The 27,884-nt window shown below is 40.5% G+C and overlaps 3 protein-coding genes across 4 annotated transcripts; 1 reads left to right on the forward strand and 2 right to left on the reverse strand.

The window, feature by feature from the left end:
- Positions 1-180: 180 nt before the first annotated feature.
- LOC101165906 lies at positions 181-4,927 on the reverse strand. 2 transcript variants are annotated; one of them, XM_011482269.2, is made up of 5 exons: positions 4,832-4,927; positions 2,908-3,031; positions 2,150-2,304; positions 1,516-1,897; positions 181-1,178 (listed from the first exon to the last, which is right to left on the reverse strand). In XM_011482269.2, exons 2-5 carry the CDS (start codon positions 2,928-2,930, stop codon positions 377-379), a joined length of 1,362 nt encoding a protein of 453 aa, XP_011480571.1. In that variant the 5' UTR covers positions 2,931-3,031; positions 4,832-4,927; the 3' UTR covers positions 181-376. The 2 variants fall into 2 exon arrangements, with proteins under 2 accessions (XP_011480571.1, XP_023817774.1); XM_023962006.1 differs by lacking the exon at positions 4,832-4,927 and adding an exon at positions 4,708-4,753.
- On the forward strand, positions 4,870-27,884 carry LOC101166153 (calpain-5). Its single transcript, XM_004075259.4, has 13 exons — positions 4,870-5,067; positions 9,511-9,670; positions 13,784-13,915; positions 21,930-22,138; positions 23,334-23,526; positions 23,613-23,806; positions 24,148-24,225; positions 24,329-24,524; positions 24,627-24,749; positions 24,835-25,031; positions 25,678-25,799; positions 26,435-26,571; positions 26,664-27,884. Exons 2-13 carry the CDS (start codon positions 9,515-9,517, stop codon positions 26,838-26,840), a joined length of 1,914 nt encoding a protein of 637 aa, XP_004075307.1. The 5' UTR covers positions 4,870-5,067; positions 9,511-9,514; the 3' UTR covers positions 26,841-27,884.
- Positions 16,560-19,496, reverse strand: LOC101166404 (olfactory marker protein). Its single transcript, XM_004075260.4, has 2 exons — positions 19,316-19,496; positions 16,560-18,263 (listed from the first exon to the last, which is right to left on the reverse strand). The coding sequence occupies exons 1-2, from the start codon at positions 19,382-19,384 to the stop codon at positions 17,832-17,834; spliced, it is 501 nt and encodes a 166-aa protein (XP_004075308.1). The 5' UTR covers positions 19,385-19,496; the 3' UTR covers positions 16,560-17,831.

Here is a 27,884-nt window from a genome sequence, read left to right on the forward strand (position 1 = left end):
CTGATGCACTGAAGTCGCTGGGATTATCCCTCCGTGTCAGTCAGGGAACTTTTATTGAAGAAAAGAAGCAGCCCCCCCCCCCCCCCCCCCATATTAGATCATTAGAAATCCCCGCCGATTTGTGGGCGGGGCTGTTGGTGCGGAAGTAACCCTGCACTGATATCCCAGCAGGCTTTTGTTTTCACACTAAACATTTTACTTTTACCTTCAGGAACAAATGCCAACCTTTTTTGTTGCTAATGTTTCAGATCTCATTTAACTTTAGGCAAGGCACGTTTGTTTGTGTAGCACAATGCGTGCACAAAGTGTTTATTACATAAAGTGCAAAAGTAATCCCATTACGGGGAGTATTTCAGGAACAGGACAGTTCTCTCCGTCAGATGTCCATTTGGAGACGTGGCGTGTCTTCGCTGTGGTGCAGCGGTCCGACCGACGCCGCAGCCATGATGGCGTTGAGGCGCGTTAGAGACAGAGAGCGTTGTTTGGGCCTGGGGGCGGGGCCTGCGTCATCACATGTGCTGTCTGGAAGGTGGCCGTACCTTTGGCCGCTGTCATCATATTGGTACAAACGGATGACGCGGCGGCGAGCAGACGCCTCTTCTGTCGTCTCCTCATTTTTCCCGCTGCTTTCATCTTCTGATGCTGTGCAGGAGCGCTCCGACTCTCCACCCGCTTTGGTCTCCTCGCCTTTGTGTGCGCTGTCCTCCCCCCATCTGTCATGTGCAGCATCATCTGACACCTCCTCTCCTGGACCTCCATCCATCTCCTCCTGGCTCTGTCCATCACTGACCTCCTCTTGCTCATCCGCTCCACTTATGCTCCCACCATCTTCTGATGGGCAGGACCCAGCAAGATCTTCCTCCTCGTCATCATTCTCCTCTATTTCCTCCACACTTCTTTCTGCCCTCTTGTTCTTCACATTAATGTCGTCACACCCCTCTAAGTAAGTAGCGCCTGCCTTCTCCTGGTCCATATGGCGCTGGAAGCTTCTTCGAGGTTTGGCAGGAGGAGGAGGCGAGTTTGTTGAAGAGGTGGTTTGGTCCATGTCAGGGTTTGCAGAGCCGCCGTCTGCCTCATCTTCACACGTGGGCGGGATGGTTGACATGTCGAGATGTGAGTCGTCTCTGCTGTGTCTTTTCCTGCATGAACCCAGTCTCCCTGATGCTGCCTGTAAGCACCTGAGATTTAAAAAAAAAACAGTTCGAATTAGTATATTTTATCGTCTTTTTTGCAGAATAATCTATTTGAAGGGTTTCAGTTTTTCTAACATTTAATAAACTGGCATAAAGATGGACAGGAACCAACTATTGCACATGAAAATTCTGCAAAGATGCAGATTTTCTCTTAAAGTCAAATATTTTCTCCATTCTCCACCTTGTTTCGTGTAGTTTCTGCATTTTTGTTTTGTTTTTTTGGTCTCAAATCAGCGCAAAAAAACACATTTAAATTAGAGAAACCAAATGAAAAGTTGTTGGAATATTATTTTTATGAAGCAAGATTTGGAACTCTAAGCACCTGAGGACCCCGTTCCTGTTCAGAGCTCCAGCACTGAAGCCCAGCACAAACGTGAGAACCACGGAGGCGGATACCGCTCCTGCAAAAACACTCTTGGAGACCTGCGCCTCCTCTGCAAAGGCCGGGCTCCTCCTTTCTCTGAGGGCAGCACAGCTGCTGCCTTGCTCACTGTCTGCTAGTTCGGGGTCGAAACGGAGGTCATAGGGCCACAGCGCAGTTCCCTCTGTGTGCTGCAGGAGGCAGTAGTACAGGCCACTGTGGAGGGCGCTGGAGTTGGGGATGACCAGACTCCCATCCTGGTTCATAAAGACCGGGACCCGTTCAGTGTGGACTTCAGGGGTTTGCAGGCCTCCAAAGGGGGTGTGCCAACGCTGGACTCTACCTGCACACAAGAGCCAGAGAACAATTCAGAACAAAAATCTACCCTTGAATCTGTGAGAAAGTATGTAGCATAATTGATAAGTCAATAACAGAAATGCTTTTTATTTTCAAAATGAAGCTGCATTTGTTAAATAAAAATGCTCCTTCTGTCACTTCATTAAAATGAGAAAGAAAATGGTATTTGAACATTTTTTTCACTCTGTGATTTATTATTTTATTTTTACTCTTTTATTATTCAAACGGAGCTCCTCACCGGTTTTCTTCCCATCGCCACAGTTTAACGTCAGCTCTGCGTCTGGGCGGCCTCTTATCCTGCAGGTGGGGGCAACAGTCAGAGCGCCTCTCCTCGGATTTGCTGAGGCGGACAGGATGACAGTGATGGTTAACCAGCTGGTTAACATTCCAGACCTGTGGAGGAAATCATTTTTTATGGTCCTGGTGCAGCATATGACTGTCAGTACAGCAGCTGCATGCAGTAATAAATGGAAAGAAAAAAATATGAAACAGTTTTAGCCTTCATGCTACCAGAATACAACCTTAAAATAAAGACAACTTTTAAGTGAAACAGCAAAGACTTTTTTTTTTCTAATTTAGAAGCCAAATGAAAAATAAAGTTAAGGTTCCCGCTGGTATCCAGACAAAAAAACTTCAATAATTTGAGGGTCTGTGCCGGTCCCAAACCCGGTTTGAGAAGGTTGCGTCAGGAAGGGCATCCGGCGTAAAACATTGCCAAGTTTACCATGCGACTTGTTCGCTGTGGCGACCCCTGATGGGAGAAGCCGAAAACGAAGAAGAAGCATGAAAAGTTCCACTTAAGTGACTGATGAATCAAGAGGATGCTGTGACTCAACTCTCATAACACATTTTCAATAATATGGGATGCTGAACAATAAAAGAAATAGGAGCTGTATTTTGCAGTTTAATTGTATCTGAAATAAAGTAACACATAACAAGTTTGTAAATGAACACATAGCAGGCCTACAAAGTGTTATATTATGTCTAAAAATGTACCTTATTCCTCCAAACGTGAACATTTTCTCCTTCCAGGCATTAGCTCATGCTGCTGGATCGTTGCTCTCCTCCGGCAGAGTGTAAAGTGCACTTCCTCACATGACACCCAGGATGTCTTTGTCTTCTGATGATGTTAAAGATTAATGTCACAAACTTTAAATGACTTCGTCTGGTTTTTGAACCAAAACAGCTGATGTGCAACTGTCATCATCTTTTCTCCAACAGAAAAAATATAAATTGTATTTTATTGAGAACTTTCAGCAAAAACAAATCTTTTATTTTTTTATACACATTATTTTTTATTAGAATATATTGTATCATTTTGCCTCACAATAATTATTTTAGATCACAATTAAAATAGTTCTTATTGATAAGGCACCTTTTCGACACTCAATTTCATGTAACGATAATAACAGTCAAAGGCATTAAACACACATTTATTTGTTTCACAATGAATGCAATGAAAGGGGGAACAGAAAGAATACAACATTGTAGAAATAAACAAAAATACAAAAAGAGACAGTGGCTACAATGAAAAGACTGAAAAGATGTGTTTTAAGCTTGAATAATAAAAATATAAAAAAAGATGAGACACATTTTTTTGATCATAGAGTTTTCAACAGCATCACTCTGGTGATATGTCTACAACTGACTGTTTTTGATGAGGATTTTCGTTTTTGTTGTTGTTATGGTTCACTTTCATTACAACAGGAAAAATGTTTCAGTTTAAACATAATCTGCTTGTTCTTCTTTTTCTTCTGCTTTGGTGTTGTTTTTTTCTTGTCATCATTTTTAAAGTTCTCATGACAAATGTTACTGTAATTACACTGTACGACCACCAGAGGTCAGCAGTTTCCAAACGAACCAAAAGGGAATATTTGAGACTTTCCACACTAATGCAGCTAAAATGTATTTTTTAATTTAAAAACTTGTAATTTCGTTAACTACAAAAATTATAAAAGAAGGTAATTCCTAAATTAGTTAAATGATTAGTAATTTCAATCTAAAATTTCATCAGATTGTGTTGAGAGTTACTGTGTTGTGACAAATAGTGCTATGTTATTTTGTGTTGTGTTGTGAAATCTAAAGTGTTGTGTTGTGAACCTACTGGGCCACGTTTTAATTTATTTTAGGCCAAGCAAAAGGGCAGAATTCCCCATAAGTGATGCACAGGATACCTACTTATACCTGAAGATTTCTGTAAAATCTTGCTTGAAGGCAATTTATTTAAAAAAAAGTGATTTAATTTTGTATTTATATAATTGAGTAATTCGTCAAAAAATTAAAAGGTTTTGTCTAAGTTCTTTCTTCCAGTAGTACCTTTGAAATATATTTTATTTACTATACTTAAATATGAAGTAGATTAACTGTACACTTCTTCAGACTAAATTGGAACATTTTAAGTTAAATTGATATAAAAAATTAAACTTAAAATATACTGACTCCCGTTTAGTGGAGACTAAGTATACTTGTAGTACACTTCAATAGAATACTAGTTTAGAATCTTGATTTATTTCATGGCATCATGTAAGGCTTTTTGCTGAAGTTATGTTTTTTTCTACACATCAATAGAAGCAAAAAGAAATATTTTGAAAATGTTGACATGTATTTCTGACTTCAGATGAACTACTTTCACGATTTAATACGATTTTAGTTTAAAATTATGTTTTAAAGTAATATTTTGGAAGTTGATTCGTATTAATCTTCAGTGACTACTGATTAAAAAGGAAAATCACTGCTTTGCGTGTGAGCGCGTGTGTGTAAATCACAGCTCAAATAAGAGTAGTACTTTCCACTTACTATAAATATACCTCCAGCCAAACCTCAGATCTGCATTTTTTATCAGTTGGAAGCTGGAGATAATGATAATAATTAAAAAAACTGTAAAACTGCGGAAGGCTTCTGTCATTAGAAACGGACTTACTCCTGAGATGGGAGTTACTCCGAGCGGAACCTGAAGGCATCATCACTCAGTCTGCCTCGAGCCATCAGCTCGCGACGTTGGAGCTCCCGTTGGAATTTTTTTTAAACGATCACAAATTGGTGGTTTTTTTTAAATGAAAGAGCGGATTCTCTGAGCTCTTTTTGGGGGAAACGTCTGGAAGAAAACAGCGGGAGTGACCTGATCCACGAACCGGGTATAAAAGAGCACATTTCCAGGTAAAGTTCATTAACTCGATAAACAAGTGGGGGAAAAAAATAGACTTACAATCGATCGTTTTTTCCATATAATTACGGATTTATTGTCATTTGAAAGCGCGTTTATGTCAAGTATTCGTCGCTTTTTTGTCCTTTAATTTTTTTTTCGTACATGGAGGTTAGCTTCAAAAACAGGATGGTTTACGTTACACGAGGAATTGACGAAACACTTACCCTGAAAAAACGAAATAACCGAAGAAAAACTTGCACTAAGTGACATTTTAACTATTTTAGCTAACTTAACAGTCCTTGTATAAACACATTTAAACAAGCGTTACAATGACATATATATTTAAAAAACACGAACTTGTTAATTTCGTTCTATGGGCGTTTAAATATCACAAAAATGCTCGGAAATCTCCCAACAACAAATCTTTGATTTATTATTTTTAATGTTTGTGCATCGTTTGAAGAAAAGAATGTCTCGAAAGGTTCGGCAGAACCCAACGAGTTACCAAAAAGGCAATTTCTGTATATATTTACATCTGTTAATTGTAAAAACGAGGCTCAACGCACGTTTTTCTGCTGCTACTGGGAGTCACGCCCAAATCCTCTAATACTTGGGTCTAAGCTCCGCCCCCAAACAAAACTGATCTTCTTATTGAAATGTGTGGGCGATTCCAGATATTGTCAACAGTGGAGGACAACAACAATGGAATTGCAGGTTTAAACCCAGAATAATTGTAAAGTTAACATCTTTCAAATCCATGCATTCACATTTTCATAAGTCTTACACCTGGATCTTTATTCTGGCTTCAGTTTCAGAGCTTTAGCTCCAAAAGTTCATGCTAGCTGCTTCTTAATTGGCTTATTGTCCCATTCACACCAACTGACAGACTGGGGGGAAGGGGCAACAACTGTTTAAAACCCCAGCTGTTCTGACCCAACACTGAGAAGTTTTTAAACTTGTTGGTTTATTTTTGGTTTAAATCAAAAGTAAAAAATAAATGGGTTAAAATAAATGACAGGTGTTCCCTGGTGCTGTAACTTCGTTACAATCGTAGTTTTGTTGACAAGCTCTTCTGATAAAAAGCACAAACTGCACTTGCATCGTTGTGGTTTTGTTCTGGGCAAATAGACTGCATCCACTGCTGTCTAATATGCTTAGTATCACTGAATAAGAGGCTTTGGGAAATTCTGTTTCACAAATGTCAATTGTTTGCAATATTCTTAGGGCATAATATTTTGTAACAAGTTTGCAAATAGTTACATCTAAAATAAAAGCAAGTTTTGAATTTCTATGACTTTTCTTTTTAAAGGGCTCCTATGTGAAGAAATTTGAATTCTTATGAAATTTCTCCCTAAAGGTTGTTTATTGTTATTTTTACACTGTGGTTCACCACAGTTTGCGCAAAATAGCAAATTTTTTGTATAAAGACAATTCCAAGTGCTCAAAATAAAACATTAAAAGACACATTTAGTGAAAGGTTAAAGGACTGATCATTAAAATAAAAATGTGAAAAAGTTCAAATGAAATTATTTTAAATTAAGCTTTTGGAAACTTTTCAATACAATCTAATCAAATGCAGCTGAGAGCTGGTTGGGGGAGCTTTAACCTGGATTTAAACAAACTGAGTGGGCGTGTCCACATTGGAGGGATGCATCCTTTAATGGCCGTGACTTAAGCAGCCTACAAATGCAGCCCAGGAAGAACGCAGCCCTCCAATCTGAAACCAGCCAGTGTTTCATCGGATCCAAGGCTTTCTGGAAGTCTGTTCCAGATCTGTGGAGCATAGAAGCTGAATGTAGCGTCTCCATGTTTGGTTTTGTCTCTAGAAGCTGACAACAGACCGGACCCAGTTGACCGGGGAGGTCCGGTGCTCCATACTGGGTCAGGAGGTCAATCATATATTTTGGTGCTAAACCGTTCAAAGCTTATAAACCAGCAACAGAACTTTAAACTGACCTGTGATTTCATTGAAAACACTATAAAGGGGTTTTGTTTAAGGAATTCTAGAGAAGCAGAACTCTGTTTCTAAAAAGGAGAGAAGTCAAATGAACGAAAATCCTGTCGGAAAACGTGATTTTGTGAGGCTTGTGCCTGTTTTCAGCAGACAACCATGCAGATTCTCTGTTCACTTTCATTCCTGTTTTGTTGTATTTATGTGACTCTGATGTAATTACTGGCAGGCCGGATGTCTTCCACTAGAACTCGCCATGGCAACAGTCAGCTGGTTGATTGTGTGTTCATTCAGAAATGAAAAACTGTCCTTCTTTACCCAAACTTTTTTAAAGTTTAATATTTACTGAATTTAAAAATAGCATTACATCATTTAATGAAACAGGGTTTTTATTTTCTTTCAAATATTCAGTCTTTTCAAATAAAGTTGTGTTTGTATTTCAGAAATACAGACAAACATATCAAACTTGAAGGCTGTGGGAAAAGTCTTCTTCACTTTTATCTGAATACTGTTTCAGTTCACTGTGGTTTTTATACATCAGTTTTTACACGTAAAGCTCCCACCCCTGCATTTCAGTTTGGTTGTGGTCTGAAACTTGATGCTTTTCCTGTTTCTACCACTGTTGCAGATTTTCAGGTGACTTTAAGGTCAGTCTGTCTCTTTTCATGACACTCAGGATTCAGGATTCTGTCATTGTCATTTCACTACAGCGATAAAACGAAATTCATGTCTCTGGTAGTTTACACTGAGATTAAGACAGGAAGTAAGTGACATCTCAATATGATATATTATGATTCCTATGGAGTATTGCACAGAAGAGAATATATCACAGTACTGCACAGTTCCTGCGAGTATTGCACAGAAATTCAGCACAGAAGAGAATATATCACATCGCATGGAGAACAAACTGGTCCTCAGTCTCTTGGTCCTGCTCTTTATGCTCCGCAGACATGGTTTAATTCAAACATTTGCTTTAGGCCTCAAATATTTCTCCAAAATACTTGGGAGTGCAGAAGATTTGAAAATCAAATTCAGTCTAAAGTTTGCTGGTCCTGCAGCTCCAAATCCATCATCTTTAGCTCCTCCGTCATTGAGTTTGCATAAAACAATCTCTCCTGAGAAGCTAAGTGGGGTTGGACCTGAATGGCCTTTAGCTAGAAGTTGGTGTTTTTGTAAACCCGTTTTGTTTAACTTTCCGGTGTTCTGGTTTTCAATCAAACCCTACATCCCCCTCAAAGATCCTGCTAATCTCTGAGCAAAATAAGATTAAACAGAAAATATGCAAGGAAGTTTTGAGATTTGGGGAATGTAGAGTGAAGGGTAGCCTGCCTTCAAATATGTCCTTTATTTATTATTAATCTTTTTAGTTTTTTTTTTAATTGACTAACATTTACTTAAAAATCTTTAAATGTAAAACGTTACCCAAAAAAACCAAATTGTTCTGCAGCATCTTGTGTTGTTTGTTTCAAATTTAGTGAATCTGTCATTTCACAGACCAGAACATCTTTTTTTCTCTTATTTTGACCCTGAATCATTGGAAATTTGACAAATGATTGGTAATTCTATGCCTAGCTGACGATAAATCTTCAAAACTGCACGAGTTGTTGTTCAAAGTTACTTTTACCCGTTTGTAATGGTTGGAGAAAGCAACACATTCATCAGTTTTGATTGTTTATTCCTCCTCTGCTTGTCTAGATGAGGTTACATTTAAACAAAGCCTGCCCCAGATAATAACTCTGATCTGCAGCCAATATTCCTTGACGTTACACACACACACACACACACACACACCCACACACACTACTTCCCTGGTTTGTCCACTTTTGTTTAACTTACAGGAACCCGCTGTTCAGATAGCATCAACATCGGACTCTTAAGGCACCGACACACACCCAACCACAGGCACACACACTCGTACACAAATGATTAACGGACTTTACTCTGTTGCCGGTCTGTGGACAAACATGACCTTCCATGTGTCCGTGACTGATGGGGTAGATTCTGCAGTGTAAATGTTTGGATCACGTCTGACATTTTCAGCATCTTAGGGCTCTCAGAAGAGTTGAGCACAACTGCCCCCAACAAAGTTTGTTTCCTTGGAGTTGAAACCTCTTCTGCAGTCTCTACACCCTTTGTGGCCTTATAGTTCTCTGAAATATCCTCCATAATCCCATCACCCTTTCTGTTCTTTCCTAAAGCTACTGTTGTTTTTTTCATTTCAAACACAAGTCCTCTGGAATAAAGATGGCAGTTGTGTTGCAGACTAAATGATGAACTGACTGTTTTTTTTTTAAAATAAAAACCTTCAACCATTGTTTCTTATTTCATAAAGCAGATCATTATCCTCTAATGTAATCAATTGTGTACCTTTTTAAAGTCTTCTTTTTGTGTTTTTAGTTTTTGTTGTTGTCATTTTTCGCCACAGGTTCAGCCAGTAGTTTCATTGTACAAATGTTAACATGTGGCTGATGCTGAAGAGGCCTCTTGGTCTTTCTCTGTGCAGGACCATGGTGGTTCCATATGAAGGCCAGTCTTTCTCTGCACTGAGAAAGCGCTGCCAGCAGAAGGGCTGTTTGTTTGAAGATCCTCTGTTCCCGCCATCGGACAAGTCTCTGTTCTACGAGGGAAACCGCGTCGGCCAAGTTGTCTGGAAAAGGCCGGGGGTAAGAAACAGAAACCTATTGTTGAGAAGGAATGAAGGGGTCTGCATACCTTCAGCCAAAGGCTCCTCCTTCACTTTTTGTGTTTTTTAGTCTCCCAAAAGCTGGTTGTTGTTCCGTTAACCCGCTAGATAAGCCGCATAGATGAAGTATGAATGCTAAAAGGTCTTTTTTGATACAGATAGACATTTATCTCAGAGATGATCTCAGAGGTTGTGTAGCACCACAAGTTGAATCAAGCCAAGAGGAGCTCCAGTGACGAGACGGCTGATGGTCACGAGGCAAGTCGACAAAGAAATCTCTATGTGGGCGGAGTTACAATGCAAAATCGCTGTATTTTGTTTTTGCCCATTTTGTGAAGACGGCTTAAAGTAAGGCTGTGTGTTTGTGTGCTTGAAGTGTCTGTGTGTGTGTGTGCGTGATCTAAGGTTTAGGTGCCAACTTTTACATTTCAAAGCTGGAACAGACTTTTCAGATCCTGAACCTCCACACATTTATATTTTGTTTATCTGCAGAGGTTTGATCCAGATGAAGACCTTCATCCAACAATCAAACAGTCATAATAAGTGTAGCTTATCTCCTTAAGGCTGCTCTGATACGTCAGAGTTGCAACATGATGAAGAAATAAGGAGAGAGATTGTTTCTAGTGAATATACATAAATCGTTCTGAGGTAATAAACATGACGGAGGCCCTCGCCAGTCATGGCTGTCAGCAGATTTCATCCAGTCGAGGTTATTAAAACGGTGATCTAAGAGATGATTGAATAGCTTTATCTCATCTGTCAGAGTCATAGCTGAAGGAAATCTGGTTCCTCATGAAACTCATGTTCCATCCACTGCCGTCATTCTGCATTTCATAAAGTAAACACAAGTTGTTCGTAATGGTCTTTATTTTCCACAAAACATCCTCCTAGATCTTTGTGAGTCTGGAGAAATTATGAAATGCAAATGTTGTCTGGACTTAAGACGAGTGACCCTACGAGGAATTCCTCTAGTGGTTTACTGAGGAAGAGCGGCAGAAGTTGAAACAAAAGTGGGTCGAAAATGTTGGCGCCTTAGTCTCTGCTGCCCTTACGGGTCGATACGGGTCGTCTAAAATGGACAAACCTGTTCAGGTCACGCAGGTGACCCCAACCAAGTTTTAGGAACTTTGGCCGTTCAGGGAGCCTGTAGAGCCGAAATGTTCATGCAGGCGGCAGGTTGTAGTGAACACTCATCCACCTCGTAAGGCTAAATTAAGGTGAAGTAGGTGAGACGCAGGCATGTCAGGCGTTTTCACCTCCCCTCAAATCCTGTTAGAAATGAGACAATGGGAGCGTAGACTGCGTGGACATCCTACAGCATCTTATGGACACACATTCAGCATATGGACACAGTCAGTAAGGAGTCAGTACTCTCACCTTACTAACGACTAGAGGGCAACTTTTAGGGAAACGCAAATAAGTGGATATGACTTCCATCCTTCTGACAGATACTTCACGATTCTCTTAGGACAGCTATGGTACTTTCAAATACCGCAGCACCCGCACTGCTGCATGTGACTAAATCTTCCACTAAAATGAACCTTTTGGTCAAGGTTTGTTTTTTCATTCCAAAAGGCAAAAATGTTGGAGGTTTATTCTTTTTATTAATACACTAGTTTTGTTAGTCAGAAGGTTAAACTTTTATGCATTTCTGGAGTTAACTGAAAACGTCTTTGATCACATTGGCCCCCATCTTCTGCCACGTTCTTCCTGTTTTCTTCTGGGACAGTCCAGCGCTCCAGTCCTTCCTGGAGGTGCTTTGCTGAGCACAGATGATGGGAAAATGGAATCTTCTTAATGGGATGTAATGGCTGATAATGGCTTTCCAGCTCCTCTTTGCCTCTGCTTTGCACACTGTCCATGCAAGTCCAACCCATTCTAGAGTCCATCAAAGTGTGGAAGTCTCTTAATTGGGGAGGAGCGACGTATCGGTGCCATTATCGACATCTGCCAATGTTTGCAGAATTTGAGTTTAATCGTATTGGTCCGATATTAAAAAATCTACCCGTATTCTTTTCAAAACACTTTTTTTAAATGTATACTTGTTCCTTATATTTCTAATCGTAGTCAGTAATTGAGTGTTTCAGGTAAATGTTATTTCTGATAGGGATACTTGTTGTTCCTAATAGATCCCTGGCAATGGGGAGCTTATGGTTTACAGTTATGTCCAATATTCCATAAATGGTCTAAATGCTTACAGATATATTTAAATGGAAGTTTTAAAGTGATACCTGTTCCTATGAGATCATTTGCTGTTTGTTAAAAAGGTCAAGTACAATGTGATTGAAATGTGATTGCATTTCTAATAAAGAAACCAAAAGGAAATCTAAACTTTGTGTTACTGGAGACGCTTAAGGATCGGCTATCGGCCAAAGCTGCAGGAGTAATATCTGCCGAAAAAAATCACATCGCCCATTTCTACTCTTAATGCAGCTGAGGTTTTACGATTAAAAGCATAACTTGCACATGAAGAATCTGTTCTCCTCTGATGGTTTCTGGATAGTGATCCAGGAAAACCACATGCAGCTTTCTGACATTGAACAGTTGTTAGAGCAAATGTAACTTGTTCCCAATCAGATTCACTGAGCCGCTAAAACAATTTGACTTCCTGCTAAGAGACTCGTGCGCTGTAGAGCTTTGGCGAACATAAAAAGCGCTCGCCACACCCAGACGGCGTGTTCATTTACTGACGGTCTGTGATAACCTGACGGGCTAAATAATTAAACAGGACACATAATCTGCAGATCAATATAATTGATTCTTTCAGGCAGTGAAGGAAAAGATTTTTTCTCTCGACTGAATCTTTGTTCTGGCAGCACTGGAAAAGAAAAATCCTCCAAGTTATTTTATGCTTGTTAACAGTCTGTGTCATCTGGAAACACCGGCTCAACTACATTAAAAGTTCATAAAAATATTGATTGAGAATGGAGAAGAAATAACTGAAATATTTGTTGCTTTCACGTTTAGTTTTTTCTCTATTTGATTTTAGTGTAAGCTGTGAGGCTTTTGATATATTTTTATGCCACCGTGTTTTTGTGTTACATTTTCATTTGATCTTGCATAGCTGCATGTTAAGAAGCTTTATTTTTAGCTACTTAAATTCCACCATATTTTTATTTTATTGCCAGAAAACAGAGTTTTTAGTAAACTACATAAATATTGAAAGAAGTTGAGCAGGAAGTGATGAAGAGATAAAGCAGAAGAGAGTGGTTAACCTCTCACTGCGTTAATAATGATCACATTTATTGTGTCATAAAAATGACTCTGAAGGTTTGAGATTACTTCAGCGTTTGCATAAAGACCAAAGTCCTCGAGTGACATTATTTAAATCTTAATAGAGTATATTTGGATGTTTTATTGAATGTCTGGACACATCTGCTGGCTCCTTTAAGTGGCTGCATAAATACATGGATGTAACGCTCTGCTCCACTCCAAAAAAGGACCAGCTGCTCCCAACATGTCCTCACTTTGGTGGGCCATGCCCCTCTTTTGTGGTCAAACCGCCAGGATTTTCAGGAGGACTAGACTATATTTGGCATCTGAGGAGAAGTTTTGAAAATTCCTTGAAAGATTCCTGAACTCCATCCGTGTTCAGGAATCTCCTTTCCGCCGTGTGAACAAACCGACGTGCCAAAGGTTAGCCCTGAAATGTAGACTCGAAGTCCGGTCTTTTGTCAGTCCAAGTCATTTGAGGAAGGCGTGCCTGCGTGTGTCTGCACATTGTTAGTGGTTGGATGGGTGTGTTCTACTGGTTTATACCGGCTCTGTCATTTCAGCATCGTCACCCCGTGTCTGTGTTGCTCTGTAGTTTGTCCACCTTCATTGCACAGTGAGTCGCCCTGTATTTACAGTCAGAGCTAGTTCACATTCAGCTACAGCGAGTCTCTGTGATTGATGGACTCGGCAGAAACTGCACAAACCAGTTATTTTAAGGTCTGATACAAATAAAAAGTTACTTCAGATGGTTTCATTTACTCCAAATCATTCCAATAAAGACATAATGTCAGAACTGCATCCAATGAGCTAAATTCAGTGTTTTCTGGGTAATTTTATGCTTCATCCTCTTTTATGTTTGTCCTCTCCGACCTGCTAGGAGCTGAGCAGCGACCCTCATTTGTTTGTGGATGGCATCAGCGCGCACGACTTGCACCAAGGCCAGCTGGGGAACTGCTGGTTTGTGGCTGCCTGCTCCAGTCTGGCCTCCAGAGAAGCACTGTGGCAGAAGGTGAGCGTGGAAACATGTGCACACACATATTTAGTGGCGGTTTTCCAGTTTAAATGAAGCCCACATGCTGCTGAGCTTCAACAGGAAGAGCCTCAGTTTGATGGGAATAGCAGAATTAGTTGTTGAACCTAGTTATTAAAATCAAAACATTGTTTAAATCAGCTTACAAAAAGGTTTCTTTAAAGACCCACTCTGATAAATACTGTGTTTTTGGTGTTTTTTTATCATGCTCTTGTGGCACTTTTATAATAATGGAGGACATGTATAGAGAAAATCATGCTCAAAATTGCATCCCTAAACATTTCTTTATTCAAATCACTGTGAATCAAATCACTGTGAATCAGAAGCAGCTGTAAAAATTCAGTTTGACAAAGAGCTAGAACGTACGCTGGGTGGACCACAAGCTCCCTGCTCTGAGCTCTCAGCAACGGGGAGGGGAAGGGGGGACGGGGTTACAACTCAGAGGATGAATTTCAAATCAACTACAGCCGCTCTGCATCCTATAAAATGAAACAGGTTTTTGAATTTAGGTGAAAAACTGCATAATCTATAATTAAAAGACCACCTGGAGCACTTTTACAATAGATCAAAAGGCGATCAGAGGGGCACATTGAGCAATTCTACTTTTACAATGTCAGTTCTTTGCTAATGCAAGCATTATAGGAGAAAAAAATACAGTATAAAGTATGAAGATACCCAAAAAATCTAGTATTTCTAAAGTGGGTTGCAGAATCAGTTCCTTAGCAGGGAGTTTTCCCTCATTATTGCAGAGGTTGGTGGGACCTGTGGTCCTTACAGGGGATGAAACACAGTTTTGATCCATTTACGGTTGAAGCTAATAAATGAAATGAATTTAGGTCAAGCTTTGGGTTCAGTGTGTCTGCTGAAGCAATTTTTAAATCAGGATTTCTAAAGTCTGAAAGCTTGATATCCAAATAAGTAGAGTTGTGCAAACTTTTGCCCCTAATAAATAAGTTGTGTTTAATGACACTAAAGCTAAAGTGACTCACTGATGGCAGTCAGTTGTCCTGCAGGGTGTTTTCCTGAGATAAAATTTTTCAGTGTGGAGCTGAAGAACGCTTTACTGAGTCACCGTCATTAAGTTCACCACAGGCCTGATGTATTTGCACACGTGGGTGCGTCTGCTCTGCAGGCTTTAGGGACGGGTGTGTTCGTGTTGCTGTAGCGTTTTGACCTCCAATGAGAAGAAGCCAGAATATTGCCTTGAATGCAGTTTTTCAGCAGAGTTTTGCTTCAAATGACTCATTTATGAAACATCTCTTCAGTGGCTGTAAGTCATTGTGTAAAAACAGCCCTGCAGCTTTTGCGCATTTCATCCACAAGGTGGCAGTAGTGTCCACAACAAAACCCACTGTCAACCTGTTTGAATCGCTGGCACATGCTTGATCATCCCTAAAATGAAAGAGTTCTATTACATTAACATCTTTGTTATGTATTTGCCTTTCTGTTTATTTTTATTCAACTTAGATTTCGCACAAATGGAAAGAATATGGATGAGTAACAAAGCAGGTTATGCTGATGATAAATCTTGGATTGTAAAGTTGGCACATAGCGTATTTTACAAAGTTAATATATTTTGTTGATTAAAATCAAATTTGTTGGGCAGCTAAAGATGCCCCTGACTATCTGGTCTGTGGTTATGGTTTGGTTTCCAGGTCTGCAAACTGTTTAAGTTTGTCCAGAACGTTGGTTCTGTTCTGGAAACCTTATGAAGACTCCTCTGTCTGCATCTTTGAGATCTGTTCATGCTGGTTAAATTCAGGGTTGCAGGTATTTCCTGCAGAAACTTGTCAGTTATCTATTCTGTTGGAGTTTGATGCACAGCTGGATTTATATTAAAGAGGGAAACTTTTCTGAACTTGAATTTCTTTGGCAAATTACATGAAAACTTGAGGATAAGGTTCTGGAAAGCGGACTCGGTGTGCAGTGAATCTTTTAGCCAAGCAGGAAGACTTTTATCTGAGACACAGAATCTGAATAATGGAAAACAATATTAGCATGGTAAAGGTGTTCAACCTCAGTAAGCTTTTCCCCGAAAACCTCAGATGGAATATCCAAGACAAGAACTGTTTCTCCATGCTAACAACACACATCCACTGAGGAAACTATGACCAACTCTGGAAACGATGCATCTAAATATAAACCTTTTACTGGTCTGCTGTCACAAAGTCTTTACCTGACTATTCTACAGAGGAAACATGGACAAGAGCGCCACGCCCTCACCCCTTTGTGCTTTTCCTGTGCTGCTTAATCCCAAAAGTCTTCCTTAGTCCTCAGTTTGCCATTAGCCGAGGTGGAAACTGATCTCTTTTTTCCAGTAGTCATTGCCTCTGTGGAGCTGTCAGTCGTCCGAACAGCCTCACTGGTTCCAACACAAACACCAGTCATGTCTGAGCTGCAAACTCCGTTTGAATCAAAGCAAGGAAATGTTTTCTGATGTGTTACAGAAATGCAAATGAAGATTCTTAATACTCTTTTTTTTTTTTTTTTTAAATGTCATGGGAATGTGATGACAAAAACAATCGTAATAAATGTGTGTCATAACTAAAATTAGCTATAAAACTAAGTGTAATAAGCTTTTAAAGTAAGGTTCTGGTCAAATACAACCATGAAGCAACAAAGATTGATTTTGTAGTAACACTTTATTGGGACATCACTTGAGAAATCACTTCAAATCCTACAACATAGAATCAGAATAACTCAGATTTCTGCAGTGAAGACATTTGTAATGTTAAAGCAGGAGAATTGCATCTATTGTAGAACTAAAGGCGGAGCAGACAAGCCACCCGTGTTGCTTAGGACGGCTCCTGTCACTGATAACGAACGTCGTACCACATTTACTGGATTGATTGAGCATTTTTCCTAAAACTAATGTAATACATGACACATCATAAACCTCAGACCAATAAAATGTGTTAACATTGTTCTTCTGATCCAACATAGGTGAAATTGTGGCTTTCACCTGTTTAATGAAATCAAGAAATCCATAATTGTATTTCTGCCCATTTATCTCTATTTCTGCTCCTGTTTTTTCCCTCTAAATCACCAAACTTCTTTCTTTTCTTTTTCCTCTAAATTACTAATTATATAGACATTTTTCAAAATCTGTTATTTCTTTGTCACTTACCAAAACTACCTGATTTTTGGGGAATGCCTCATCTATCAAACACAGCAGTGACTCGTTTCCTGACCTCCTCTGGCTTCACAGATCTTTTTAAAAGCCAAATGTGAGAGTTTGCAGCCTTTGAAACTCATTTCCTTTGGATTTGGTTTTTGGTTCAGATTTCCGGTTTACCTGACCTTTAAGGTGCCTCTGTGTTTGAGAAAACCTATTTTAACCCTTGTCATTTGAACACACCACCACTTTGACAGCCGTTTCTCCGCTCAGCTGTTCTGTCAGGTTACAATTCATTTTGCATTTATTGAGTTATTTGGCTTTTTTGTTTTTCTTTGTATTTTTCAAGAAAACAAATAAAGAAAAGGAGAAGTCATCATTATACATAATTAAAAATGTCTCAGGAAGTAATTTGGATGTTTTTAAAATATTTTCACTTTAACATTTGTTTAAAAAATGGCACCAGATTGCTAATATACAGAAGGTTAGTACCTGTTTTACTCGTCTTTGTTTCCGTATTCATTTTTCTAGTCAAATATTTGTACTGAGATTAGTTTAAATGCATTATAAAAACTTCAAAACATGTCTATTTTTATAAAGCGTTTTCCTAAATTTTAATAGAAGTTTTTAATTTCAATAGTAGTAGTTAAAAAAAAAAAGTCACATTTACAAAACCAGGTTGACCTGTTAAGAAGTTTGAAGGAAAACATTAGGAAGAGAAGAAAACATTTAATCGCTTTTATATTAGTTAAGAGGAGCCTGCTGGCTGAAGGTTTTTGTTCATTTTCCTGGTATGAACTCAATGGAGCAGCTGAGGTTTGCTGCCTCGGCGCCGTCCTTGAAGGCCAGCAGGAAGTACATGACCTTCCTAACCTTTGCCAGCTCTGCGATCCTCTCTCCAAACTCCTGCATGTCTGCCTCCAGACACTTGAGAGGCGATTCCTCTGGATCCTCTGCGTTACGCCAAAATGTACCGATGGGTTCCAGCAGCTGGCGCGTCATCAGGTTGGTCAGGTCGGGGGTCCAGTGCTGGGAAATACCGGTGATGGTGACTCGGCCGTGGCCGGAGAGCGAGAAGTACCAGCGGGAAAAGCCAAGCTCCTGTACGGCAAAGTCCAGGCGGTACACGGCCTCGTGGGGGAGAAGCAGACGCTCGCCGTCCTGACGCTTCTGCCCTGACCGCTGCAGGGATGACACCCGAAGACGCATCATCTGCAGACAAAAATGCCATGATGGTCAACGGAGGATCATCCAGCTCTCTGTTTAAAGTCTGACTCCAACCATCTCATTGATCTACTTTAAAGCGTTCCCAGGGGTCTTTTGATTACCATTTTTAGCGAGAATCGACAAAAATTTAGGACACAATTTTTAGGTCCCATTTTTAAAGTCTTTGGTATGACTCGGCCTGGAATTGAACCCATGACCTTCTAGTCTCAGGGCGGACGCTCTAACACAAGACCATCAGCAGAGAAATGCAACAAGAACATGGTAAAAACACCAAAAGAAGCATTTTCTTTGGAGAGGGTCTTTGAACATGTTTAGGCTGCATCTGTAGGGTTTGGGCTGTAAGTAGAGGAGGGTTCTATTGATCCCTGCATTAAACATCAGCAACTTTACAGCCATCAACAACCAAGAAAAGCCAAAAATAGACAAAAAAAATAAAATCAAGCTGAAGAAACGTTATCTAAATGTAAAAATAAGATGCAAACGAAGATAAAACACATTCTGTTAATGAACCCTGTTGGAGAACTTGGATAGATGGACCTCAGAAACCTCATTCTCATTTTTTCTGCACAGAAAGATGCAAAGTTACTGAAGAGCCGCTGACCTCCACTGTGTTTGCTGCAAGGCGGCTCCATTTGTCTGAACGAGGAGGAATGATTTTTCCGAGTGCTGGTCAACAGATCCATCGATTACCAGACTAGGGTCAGCTTCATCCTATTTATAACAAATGTTCTAAAGAAAGGCCTGACATATTTTCCAAAGAACCAAAACACCCGGAACCAGAAACAACTTAAAAAAGAAACCTGTGTTTCTCTATATTTCTTAAATTGTTGTGTTTTTGTCTTTTAAAGAAACAAATTAAATCTTCTATTTAATAAAATATTCTATATCTCATCTGTTTTACCAACAAATATCTGTGAAAATGATAAATCTGGGCTTATTTTATCTCTCTATCCCTATAGCAGTTTTATTTTTATTTTTTTACACCACTTGTCACCGTTCTGTACCTGACGTGTCGTGGTGTCAAGCGTGAAGCTCACCTCCGTGAGAGCAGTGTCCTCTTTAAACTCCAGCACCAGCTTCTCAGAGGGACTCTCGGCTCTGTCCATGCCCGCGTCTGGCTCTGTAATCCCGGGTTACGGAACGGGGCAAAGGCTGGCAGAGCAGAAACATTCAAGAGCGGGTGGATGAAGCTGGGGTGGAGTTTCTAATGCTGCCCCAGCTCTCCCTCCCTCTCCTGCTCATTGGTTAGTTTGCTTGCTCTTTTCTCCTCCCAGCTGTTTCCGCTACACTTTTTCTCACACTGGTCCACAGTTTCCCCCCCTCACCTCCCCTCCTGCCCCACAGGGCAGCTTGGTTGGGACATATTGATCAGTCTGAGGGAGATATGAGGGGGAACTGTAATTATTTCAGCAGCATCAATGTAGACATTATAGACGTTACATGTAGAAAATCTTTTTCTACAGTCCGGTTTGTGCTGTTTCTACAGGATTTGTGAGAGAAAAATAAATAAATAGCAACATGAAATGTGTGGGAGAGCTGAAGCCTTCAAGGACAAACTAAACGTTCTTGGAAAAAGCCAGTGTGCTGCTTTTGTCCGAAGTAAATGACTTCAAACACTGTGGAAAAGGTTCAAAGACTTCTGAAAGACAAATGAAAAAGTCTTTCCCCCTATTCGAAGGCGTTAAACAGGTGGGTGATGTGTGAGGGTGCTAGGCAACAGGAGGCAGCGATGACGTACAGAAGGGAACTCTGGGAGTTTCCTGTGGGCTTCTGGGAGCTCGGATAGTTCTGGCTCAATGGATCAGTTCATTTAGAACCCTAACGTCAGCGAGATTGGGTGTGTTTGTGTTTGCTCGGTGCGCCAGCGGGGACGTTGTCAGGAGAGACGTTGCACAGGATTCGGATGGATTAAGTTCCCCTCTTTAGAAAAGGGGTGACTCCTCAGTGCTCCTGTCGGGGAAAAGTTTTTGGGACATGTTGCTCTGGTTACAGCTGAATCTGGTCACCATAAATACAGCTAGTCAAAGGTAGAGCCTGATTGTAAAGAAGAGCATAAAAAGTAAGAAAAGATCTAAAGCTCCATGGAGGTCAGGGGTCTGCAGCCTGAAGCTTCAGATTCACATGCAGCTTTTATCTCTTTCTATTGTGGCTCTTTGGGTTTAAAGAAAAAAGGCAGAATAGGTAGATAATTTAAGTTTTGTCATTTTTGAAGACTCTCTCCAATGATCATGGTGTTTTTAACATGTTAGTATGGCATTTTTCCCATGATGGTATATGATCATATATTTCTCATGGTCATATAAAGAAAATTCATCTTAAAATTACATTTCTGCACATTTACTTGTTCAAATCGTTGTGAATCAGGAGCAGACGAATACATGTCGTTTGAAAAAGAGGTTATTTGTGACATCGAAAACACGCCAGGAGGGCAACAAACGCCCTGCTCCGCCTCTTTCTCATGCATCTACTTGTAGACGACTAGACCCACGTACGTCTTTGTTTCCCTCGACTGAGCTGGAATCTGGGTCTAACCTGAACGTCTGAAAAGCTCCAAAACTGCTGGCCATTTTTGATGCATCGGTACTGTTAGGCTGGGGTGTGAGGGGCTGTAAGCTAGCGGGAAGGGGTGTAAACAGACGGATGATGGGATGGGGGTGGGCTGACTCCACGCCAACAGTCCCGCCCACAACTCAGAGGTGAATTTCTGATGAACTCCTGCCGCTGTGCAGAAACAACGTCCTGGAAAACGACGAAGGTTTTTGGATTTTGGTTAAAAATGATATAATCATAATTAAAAGACCACCGGAACAGTTTTGAAAATAGATCAAAAGATGATCAGATTTGGATTTTAATTGATTGTCAGAGTTGTTTATTCTTGCCTTAAAGCAAATCTTACTTTCTCTTTCATTCATAACTCATGTAAATCTGCTGCAGCAGGAAAATCTGATTTGACACAGGCTGTATTTTATTTTGAAAGGAACTTAATTTTAACTTAAAAAGTTAAAATTGCTGTAGAGAAATTTATAAGCTGCAATAACTCAATTATTGTAAATATTTAAAAGCAAAGTTTTAGAGATGAATTGTTTGTTGGCCACAGAAACATGAGTTTTTCTGAACAATAAAGTGTGGCTGTGTGGCTTCTAGCCTGTAAGAAACTGGACCAAATGTCTCTTTTAGCTTTCAAAGTTACAGACCCCTGATCTAGGTCAAACACACAGAAATCAATATCCCGCCACCACTGTGCCGCTGGTCAGTGAAAAGCTTTTATTCGTACTGCATTGCATTTAACAATTATTTGACAGTAAAACCTTCAACTCTGATGTTTTTATTCATTCAAGCTTAGAATGTAAAATATCTCCTATTGAAATGAGTGGACTTTTAAAAGGGAAGAGTATTTTATTGATGAAGGCATGAATATTGAATTCATCTATCCATCTTTAGAAGCCAGCGACTGTCGGGTGAAGGTGGGGTACACCGTGGTCAGGATGCCCGTCTGTCACACTCACACTCACATCTTGGGGCAGACACCAACTAATCTAAGAAGCCTGTTTTTGGACTGTTGGAAGAAACCAAAACATGCAAGGACAGAACCCAGGCCGGACTTGAACCAGGGCCTTCTCTTTAAAAATGTATTTCCTTTGGTTCCTGCAGGTGATTCCAGACTGGAAGGAGCAGGAGTGGGACAAGGAAAAGCCACAGTCCTATGCTGGAATTTTCCACTTCCGCTTCTGGCGGTTTGGCGAGTGGGTGGATGTGGTGATCGACGACCTCCTTCCCACAGTGAGCGGACAGCTCTTGTACGGTCACTCCAACGACCACAACGAGTTCTGGAGCGCACTGGTGGAGAAGGCTTACGCCAAGTACGTTATTCCTGCGTGTTATGGCGCCTTCTCAAGTTTCCCCGTTGGGCCACGGGCCTGTAATCTCTGTCCGTCCTCCGACGACACTTCCTGAAGAGAAATTCAGAGTTGCAGAGGATTCATATTCTAATTTCTGTTTCTACTGTTGTTTGCTATCATCTGTCCACATTAGCGATGCTCTGAGTTGTAGATTTGTTTTAGTACATCAACAGTAAAAGTTTCAGCATCAGTGTGTCGTAGTGGAATTTATGAATGAGAAGAAAAAAAAATTCCATTCATAAGATATTATACTTTCACATTTTATTGGAGAAAATCTTGTTTTCTCTAGCAGAGCAGGGGTAAATCCAAGGTTTGCATTGGCAGAGAAGCACATGCAAAAAATGTATAAAAAACACTGAAAAATAGATCTACATTTAAAAAAGTCATGAACATTAAAAAACAAACAAAGCTGGTGCAGGGTCAATGAGGCATTGTGAAAATTCGAGGTGTTTACTTGATGTTTTGCTGAAAAAAATGATAGTTTCAGTGCAAATAAGAAAAAGGAAGGACATCTAGTGGCCAACTGAAGTCATTACAACTATGAGAAGCTTAAATAGCACAAGTTGTAGATTTATGTTCCTGTAACCCTTGTGCTATCTTAGATGATCCCACCCTTACATTGAGGTGTTATTCCTACCATGACAAAGGTGGATAAAGGTGGAAAGATTTCATGTAATCCATGGACACCAGTGAAGATCACAAATCATTGAAGAAAAAAGGTACAGAGCACTGTCTAGTGGGTCTAGATGACCCAACTCCCAATGTTAATGTGCCTAGGATAGTACAAGGGATAAAGAAGATTCTTCTTTGTTTAGAACTCAGAATTTTTTCAACCTCAAAAACTGGTTCTGTGTGGATCAGTTCAAAACATTGCTTTTGTGTTTAGCACCAAAAAACGTAGCTGATCTCACTGATAAGTCCAAAAACATGCTTCATAGATCCAAGTCATTGCTATTAAGAAGAATTAGTTTTCACTTGGCTTTAATATAGGTTTTTTTTTTAAAAATCTTAATGTGACTATTTTACTGGAGTTTTATATTTATTTACTATTTAGAAGCAACATTGTTATTTTACCTGTACTGTCAGTTTAATAGTCGTCTTCATAAAACACTTTTTCTGACAGTGAATGTAAGGTTATTTAATTTCGTTTTACAAGGATGTTTGGATGCTACGAGGCTCTGGATGGAGGCAACACCGCCGACGCTCTGGTGGATTTCACCGGCGGCGTTTCCGAACCGATAGATCTAATACAGAACGGCTACAAAGAGGATGACGAGAAGCGAGACGAGCTGTTTGAGAGAGTCCTGAAAGTGCACAACAGAGGAGGCCTCATCAGCTGCTCCATCCGGGTGAGAATCCCACGGAATCGAACCCACAGCACCAGAGTCATTGCTTTCGCTTGCTGTGGAGTCACACGTCTGATGTGCTTCTCCAGGCAACCAGTGCGGCAGACATGGAGGCCCGGCTGGGCTGTGGCTTGGTGAAGGGCCATGCATACGCTGTGACAGATGTGCGGCGGGTCAGGCTGGGTCACGGCCTGCTGGCCTTCTTCAAGTCGGACAAACTATCCATGATCCGCATGAGGAATCCTTGGGGGCAGAAAGAGTGGAATGGACCCTGGAGTGACAGGTGAGCATGAGGACTACAAACCGCTGAATGAAATGTCAGTAAAAGCGAGCAGGTAAAGAAACCTATATGCGCTACAAATAAAGTGACTAATTGTTACTTTAGAAATCAATCATTTCAAATGAACAGCTCAACAAAAAAAAAGGGTTTGCTGTGCCAAAAACGTTGTAAATCCTGTTTATTTCCCATACAAAATGAGTCATAATTTGAAAGAACAGCTGTGACTCCACCTTTGACCTTTTCCTGACCGTCACACTATTATCTGTTGCTTATTTTATTCATGACTTTACTCTGCCTGGATGCTTGGAAGTGAGTTTAGTGAAAGCCCTCTGCTTGTTTTGCAGCTCTGAAGAGTGGAAGAAGGTCAGCAAAAGTGAAAGAGAGAAGATGGGCGTCACCGTTGATGACGATGGAGAGTTCTGGTGAGTTTTAGGACAGTGCTGCCACCTAGTGAGCAAAGTAAGAAAGAAAGTGTTTTTTGACGGATTTCTGATCCATCTTTTCTGTTTCTTTGGCCTCCCACAGGATGACGTTTGATGACTTCCTCACTAACTTCACAGACCTCATCCTCTGTCGTCTCATCAACACATCTTACCTGAGTCTCCACAAAACCTGGGAGGAGGTGGTCGTCCGTGGCTCCTGGCGGCGCCATGACGAACCGCTTCGCAACCGAGCTGGTGGCTGCTCCAACAACAAACACTCCCACTTTCAGAATCCACAGGTTCTGATTGCCTTTTATTTATTTCCAATGTCGAGGTTTTAGTGATTCAGTGTCAGTCTCTTAACGTCACGCCTCTTTTTGTCTTTTTCTCACGCGTTTCAGTACGTGTTCGACGTGACCAAACCTGAGGACGAGGTAATGGTCTGCTTACAGCAGAAAGACCGCAGAGCCACGCTGAAGGAAGGTCGAGGAGAAAACCTGCCCATTGGCTTCGACATACAAAAAGTGAGCCGTTGACAGAAATTTCAGAGAAATAATGCTTACTATGAACTGGGATTATCTGCAAAGTGATTCACGTTCTGGTGTTCAGGTGGAGTTGAACAGGGTCTATCGAATGCACGCGGCCCAGCAGAAAGTTGGAGGCAGCATCTACATCAACTCCAGGGCCGTCTTCCTGCGCATCGACCTTAAAAAGGGGCGGTACGTCATCGTACCCACCACCTTTGAAGCCGGCCTGGAGGGAGAATTTCTGCTGCGCATCTTCACCGACGTTCCCTCAAACTGCAGGTAAAGCCACCAGAAGATCAGCTTCACCTGTCATTGTGTTGATCGAGAGATCTGATTTAACGTTTGAACTATACGCAAACAAGAAGGTAAATAAAAAAAAAAAAAAAAACTTTTTTCTAGGTTTATTTATTTCCAGAAAATAAAACTGTAGTATTTTATTGTGGCGGGGCTCTTTCTGCTGTTTCTTGTTGCTTCTCGAACAGGGTTACCTAAGGGTTGAAAAACTGCATCAGGTTTGATAAAGATAAGTGTTCAGAACTAGTTTTCAGTTGTTTCACATTTTATTTGTATCAACAGGTTGTAAATCCAAAAGCAATGACAGTCATTAAGAACATTTATTGTTGTTATAAAGGCAGACAAAGACAGGATGCACAAATCTTTATTTATAAGAAATGCAAAGTAATCAGTCTGAAGTTGTTTTTACATCTTTGTTCTCAATAGTTCAAAAGAAGCCCCCTTAAATTTGTAAATATTACACAATTTTAATTCTATTTAATAGTTGTTTTACTTATATTCTTTTCCCCAGACGGTAAGTTATTTCAAAGATGATAACCTCTGCTTCAAAAAAACTTCCACCTTAAATAATGACATTTATGACGTCCTGAACCAGAGTAAAGAGTCTTCTTCTTCTTCTTCTTCTTCTTAGGGAGCTGACTCTTGATGAGCCTCGCCGAAGCTGCTGGTCTGGGCTGCGGGGGTATCCGTCGCTGGTCACTCAGGTCTACGTGCAGCAGGCTAACGGACTGGCAGGACAGGACTCAGACAGAGGTAGTTTTATCCAAATATGGATATTGTGACAGCTCTTCCCACAGACCATAATAATAATGCAGAATATTTAACAACCCACTGTTTAATGTTGCCAGGATGCTGCTGATAAAGTGGCTCGTTTATGATTATTTTTAGGGGAAAAAATTAGTTTAGTGAACCTTTCTTTTGAATTGTCGGACCATGACAGTCAGGTGAAGCTGAAGTTGATGTCTGATTTTTTGTTTAGCTTCTGCTTTAACAGTTATGGGTTGAGGAAAAAAATCTATATCACACTTAAATGGTTAAAAGTCTAGTGTACAAATACATTTGAATCTACAGAATATGAAGATAAATGTTACAGTAAAAACTGAAGGGTTGCTAGAGGCTTAAAGATAAAAAATTCAGCCTCGTACAGGTTGGTCGGTCGGTGAAAATATTGTCCGACATTAAACTGGTCGGGGCCATGGATCTGTAGAACAGCTGCTATTTTCTTATGGTTTAGCAGCTGCTTTTCTGTTTGTATGAAGGCAGACAGTAAAATATTAGCACCAGATTTGATGGTTTATTAAATATTTTTGGCAATATCTAATGTTAGCAGCCATGGATTACGCTTTGTAGCTCAAAATGGATAAAAACTGTGCATGTGTTTCTCCAAGTGTCAGATCCGTACGTGATCATTCGCTGTGAAGGACAGGAGGTTCGCTCTGATGTCCACAAAAACACCTGCAGCCCCGTCTTTGACACCAAGGCTTTGTTCTACAGGAAGAAATCCAAGCAGCCCATCAGCGTTGAGGTTTGTGCGTTTGCTGGCGAATGTGGCGGTTGCCCGCGTTGGAGTTTGCATGCAAACGTTTGGTGGCACTAATCCTTCTCTCCGTGTCTCAGATCTACAACCACAACGTGTTCAAGGACTCCTTCCTGGGCAAAGTGACGCTGCCCGCCGAGGAGGGAACGCTCCAGAAGACCTTTCACCTGAAGAACAAGGGCGATCGCCAAGACAACGACCTCCCCGGTACCGTCACTCTGTCCATCGAGACCAGCTCGGTGCTGACCAACATCTGAGCCACCAAAACCTTTACCAAACCAACATGGCCTCCTTCGTCTCTGGCTGCAAATATTCACTCGGAGCTGCATTTATTCAGCAGGAACCTGCAGAGGCCATCAGTGAAAACACAAAAAATGGTTTACATAAGCATTTAAATATACCAATAAATTCATAATCGTCTTAAATCTACTGTTTACATTAAAAGTATTTCTTCACTCGTTTACTTTTTAGCAGCTAATTTGCAGATTTACTCGGTGTCTTGTGTCTTTTTAGTTTTATACGTCATATTCCACTTTTTAAGCCTTCTCTTTGGAGAATACACTCCATTTACTTGATGTGTCAATCCAGCTGAGGCTTGATCCTCCAGCGTGTAAAACTCCTCCTCCTCCATGAAAATGTTAAAAACCAACAGCAAAGCAACACTGACACCTGCACATCGAAGATGGATATTTGACCTAAAACTTTAACGGCAGCTTTTTTAGAAAAAGCCTTTAGCTCTGGTTTGATTTAGGAAGAAGCCATTAAAGAAAATCTGCTGCTGTGGTTCCTTTCAAGGTAAATGTACATGAAGTAATTTCACATAAAAATGCCACATCCTCCAATCATGTCTTAACTTCAATGTATGTCAGTTTTTAGTGTTCTTTCTGCTGAACCTCGTTCAGAAAAATCCCGACTGCGTAGTTCAATCTGTACCAGCAGAGGGCGCTATGCTGCAGACAACTCATTTAGTTCTGTTCTGCCTTGTAGTTCTAAGTCTTGAACACAACAGATATTAGCACGATAGCATGTTATAAGAGTAAATATTTTGTTTTGATCGCACACAACGTTTCTGAACTTTTTCACTTTTGTGTTGAGAATCTGTGTGGGTTCAACTTTCAAACCACTTTCCAGAGTAAGTCGGAGTCTCTCCGAGGTCTCGGCACAACTCAATTTTTGTTGAGAATGCTGTAAATGTCCTTCAGCTCGACTGGAAGGTTCCAACTGAAACGGGCTGAAAGATCTGCTTATGTGCCGATATGTACGGCTTATTTTAGCACAATTAAAACGATCAAAGATCTTTA

This window comes from Oryzias latipes, chromosome 13 (assembly GCF_002234675.1).
Source record: "Oryzias latipes chromosome 13, ASM223467v1".
Taxonomy (NCBI): domain Eukaryota; kingdom Metazoa; phylum Chordata; class Actinopteri; order Beloniformes; family Adrianichthyidae; genus Oryzias; species Oryzias latipes.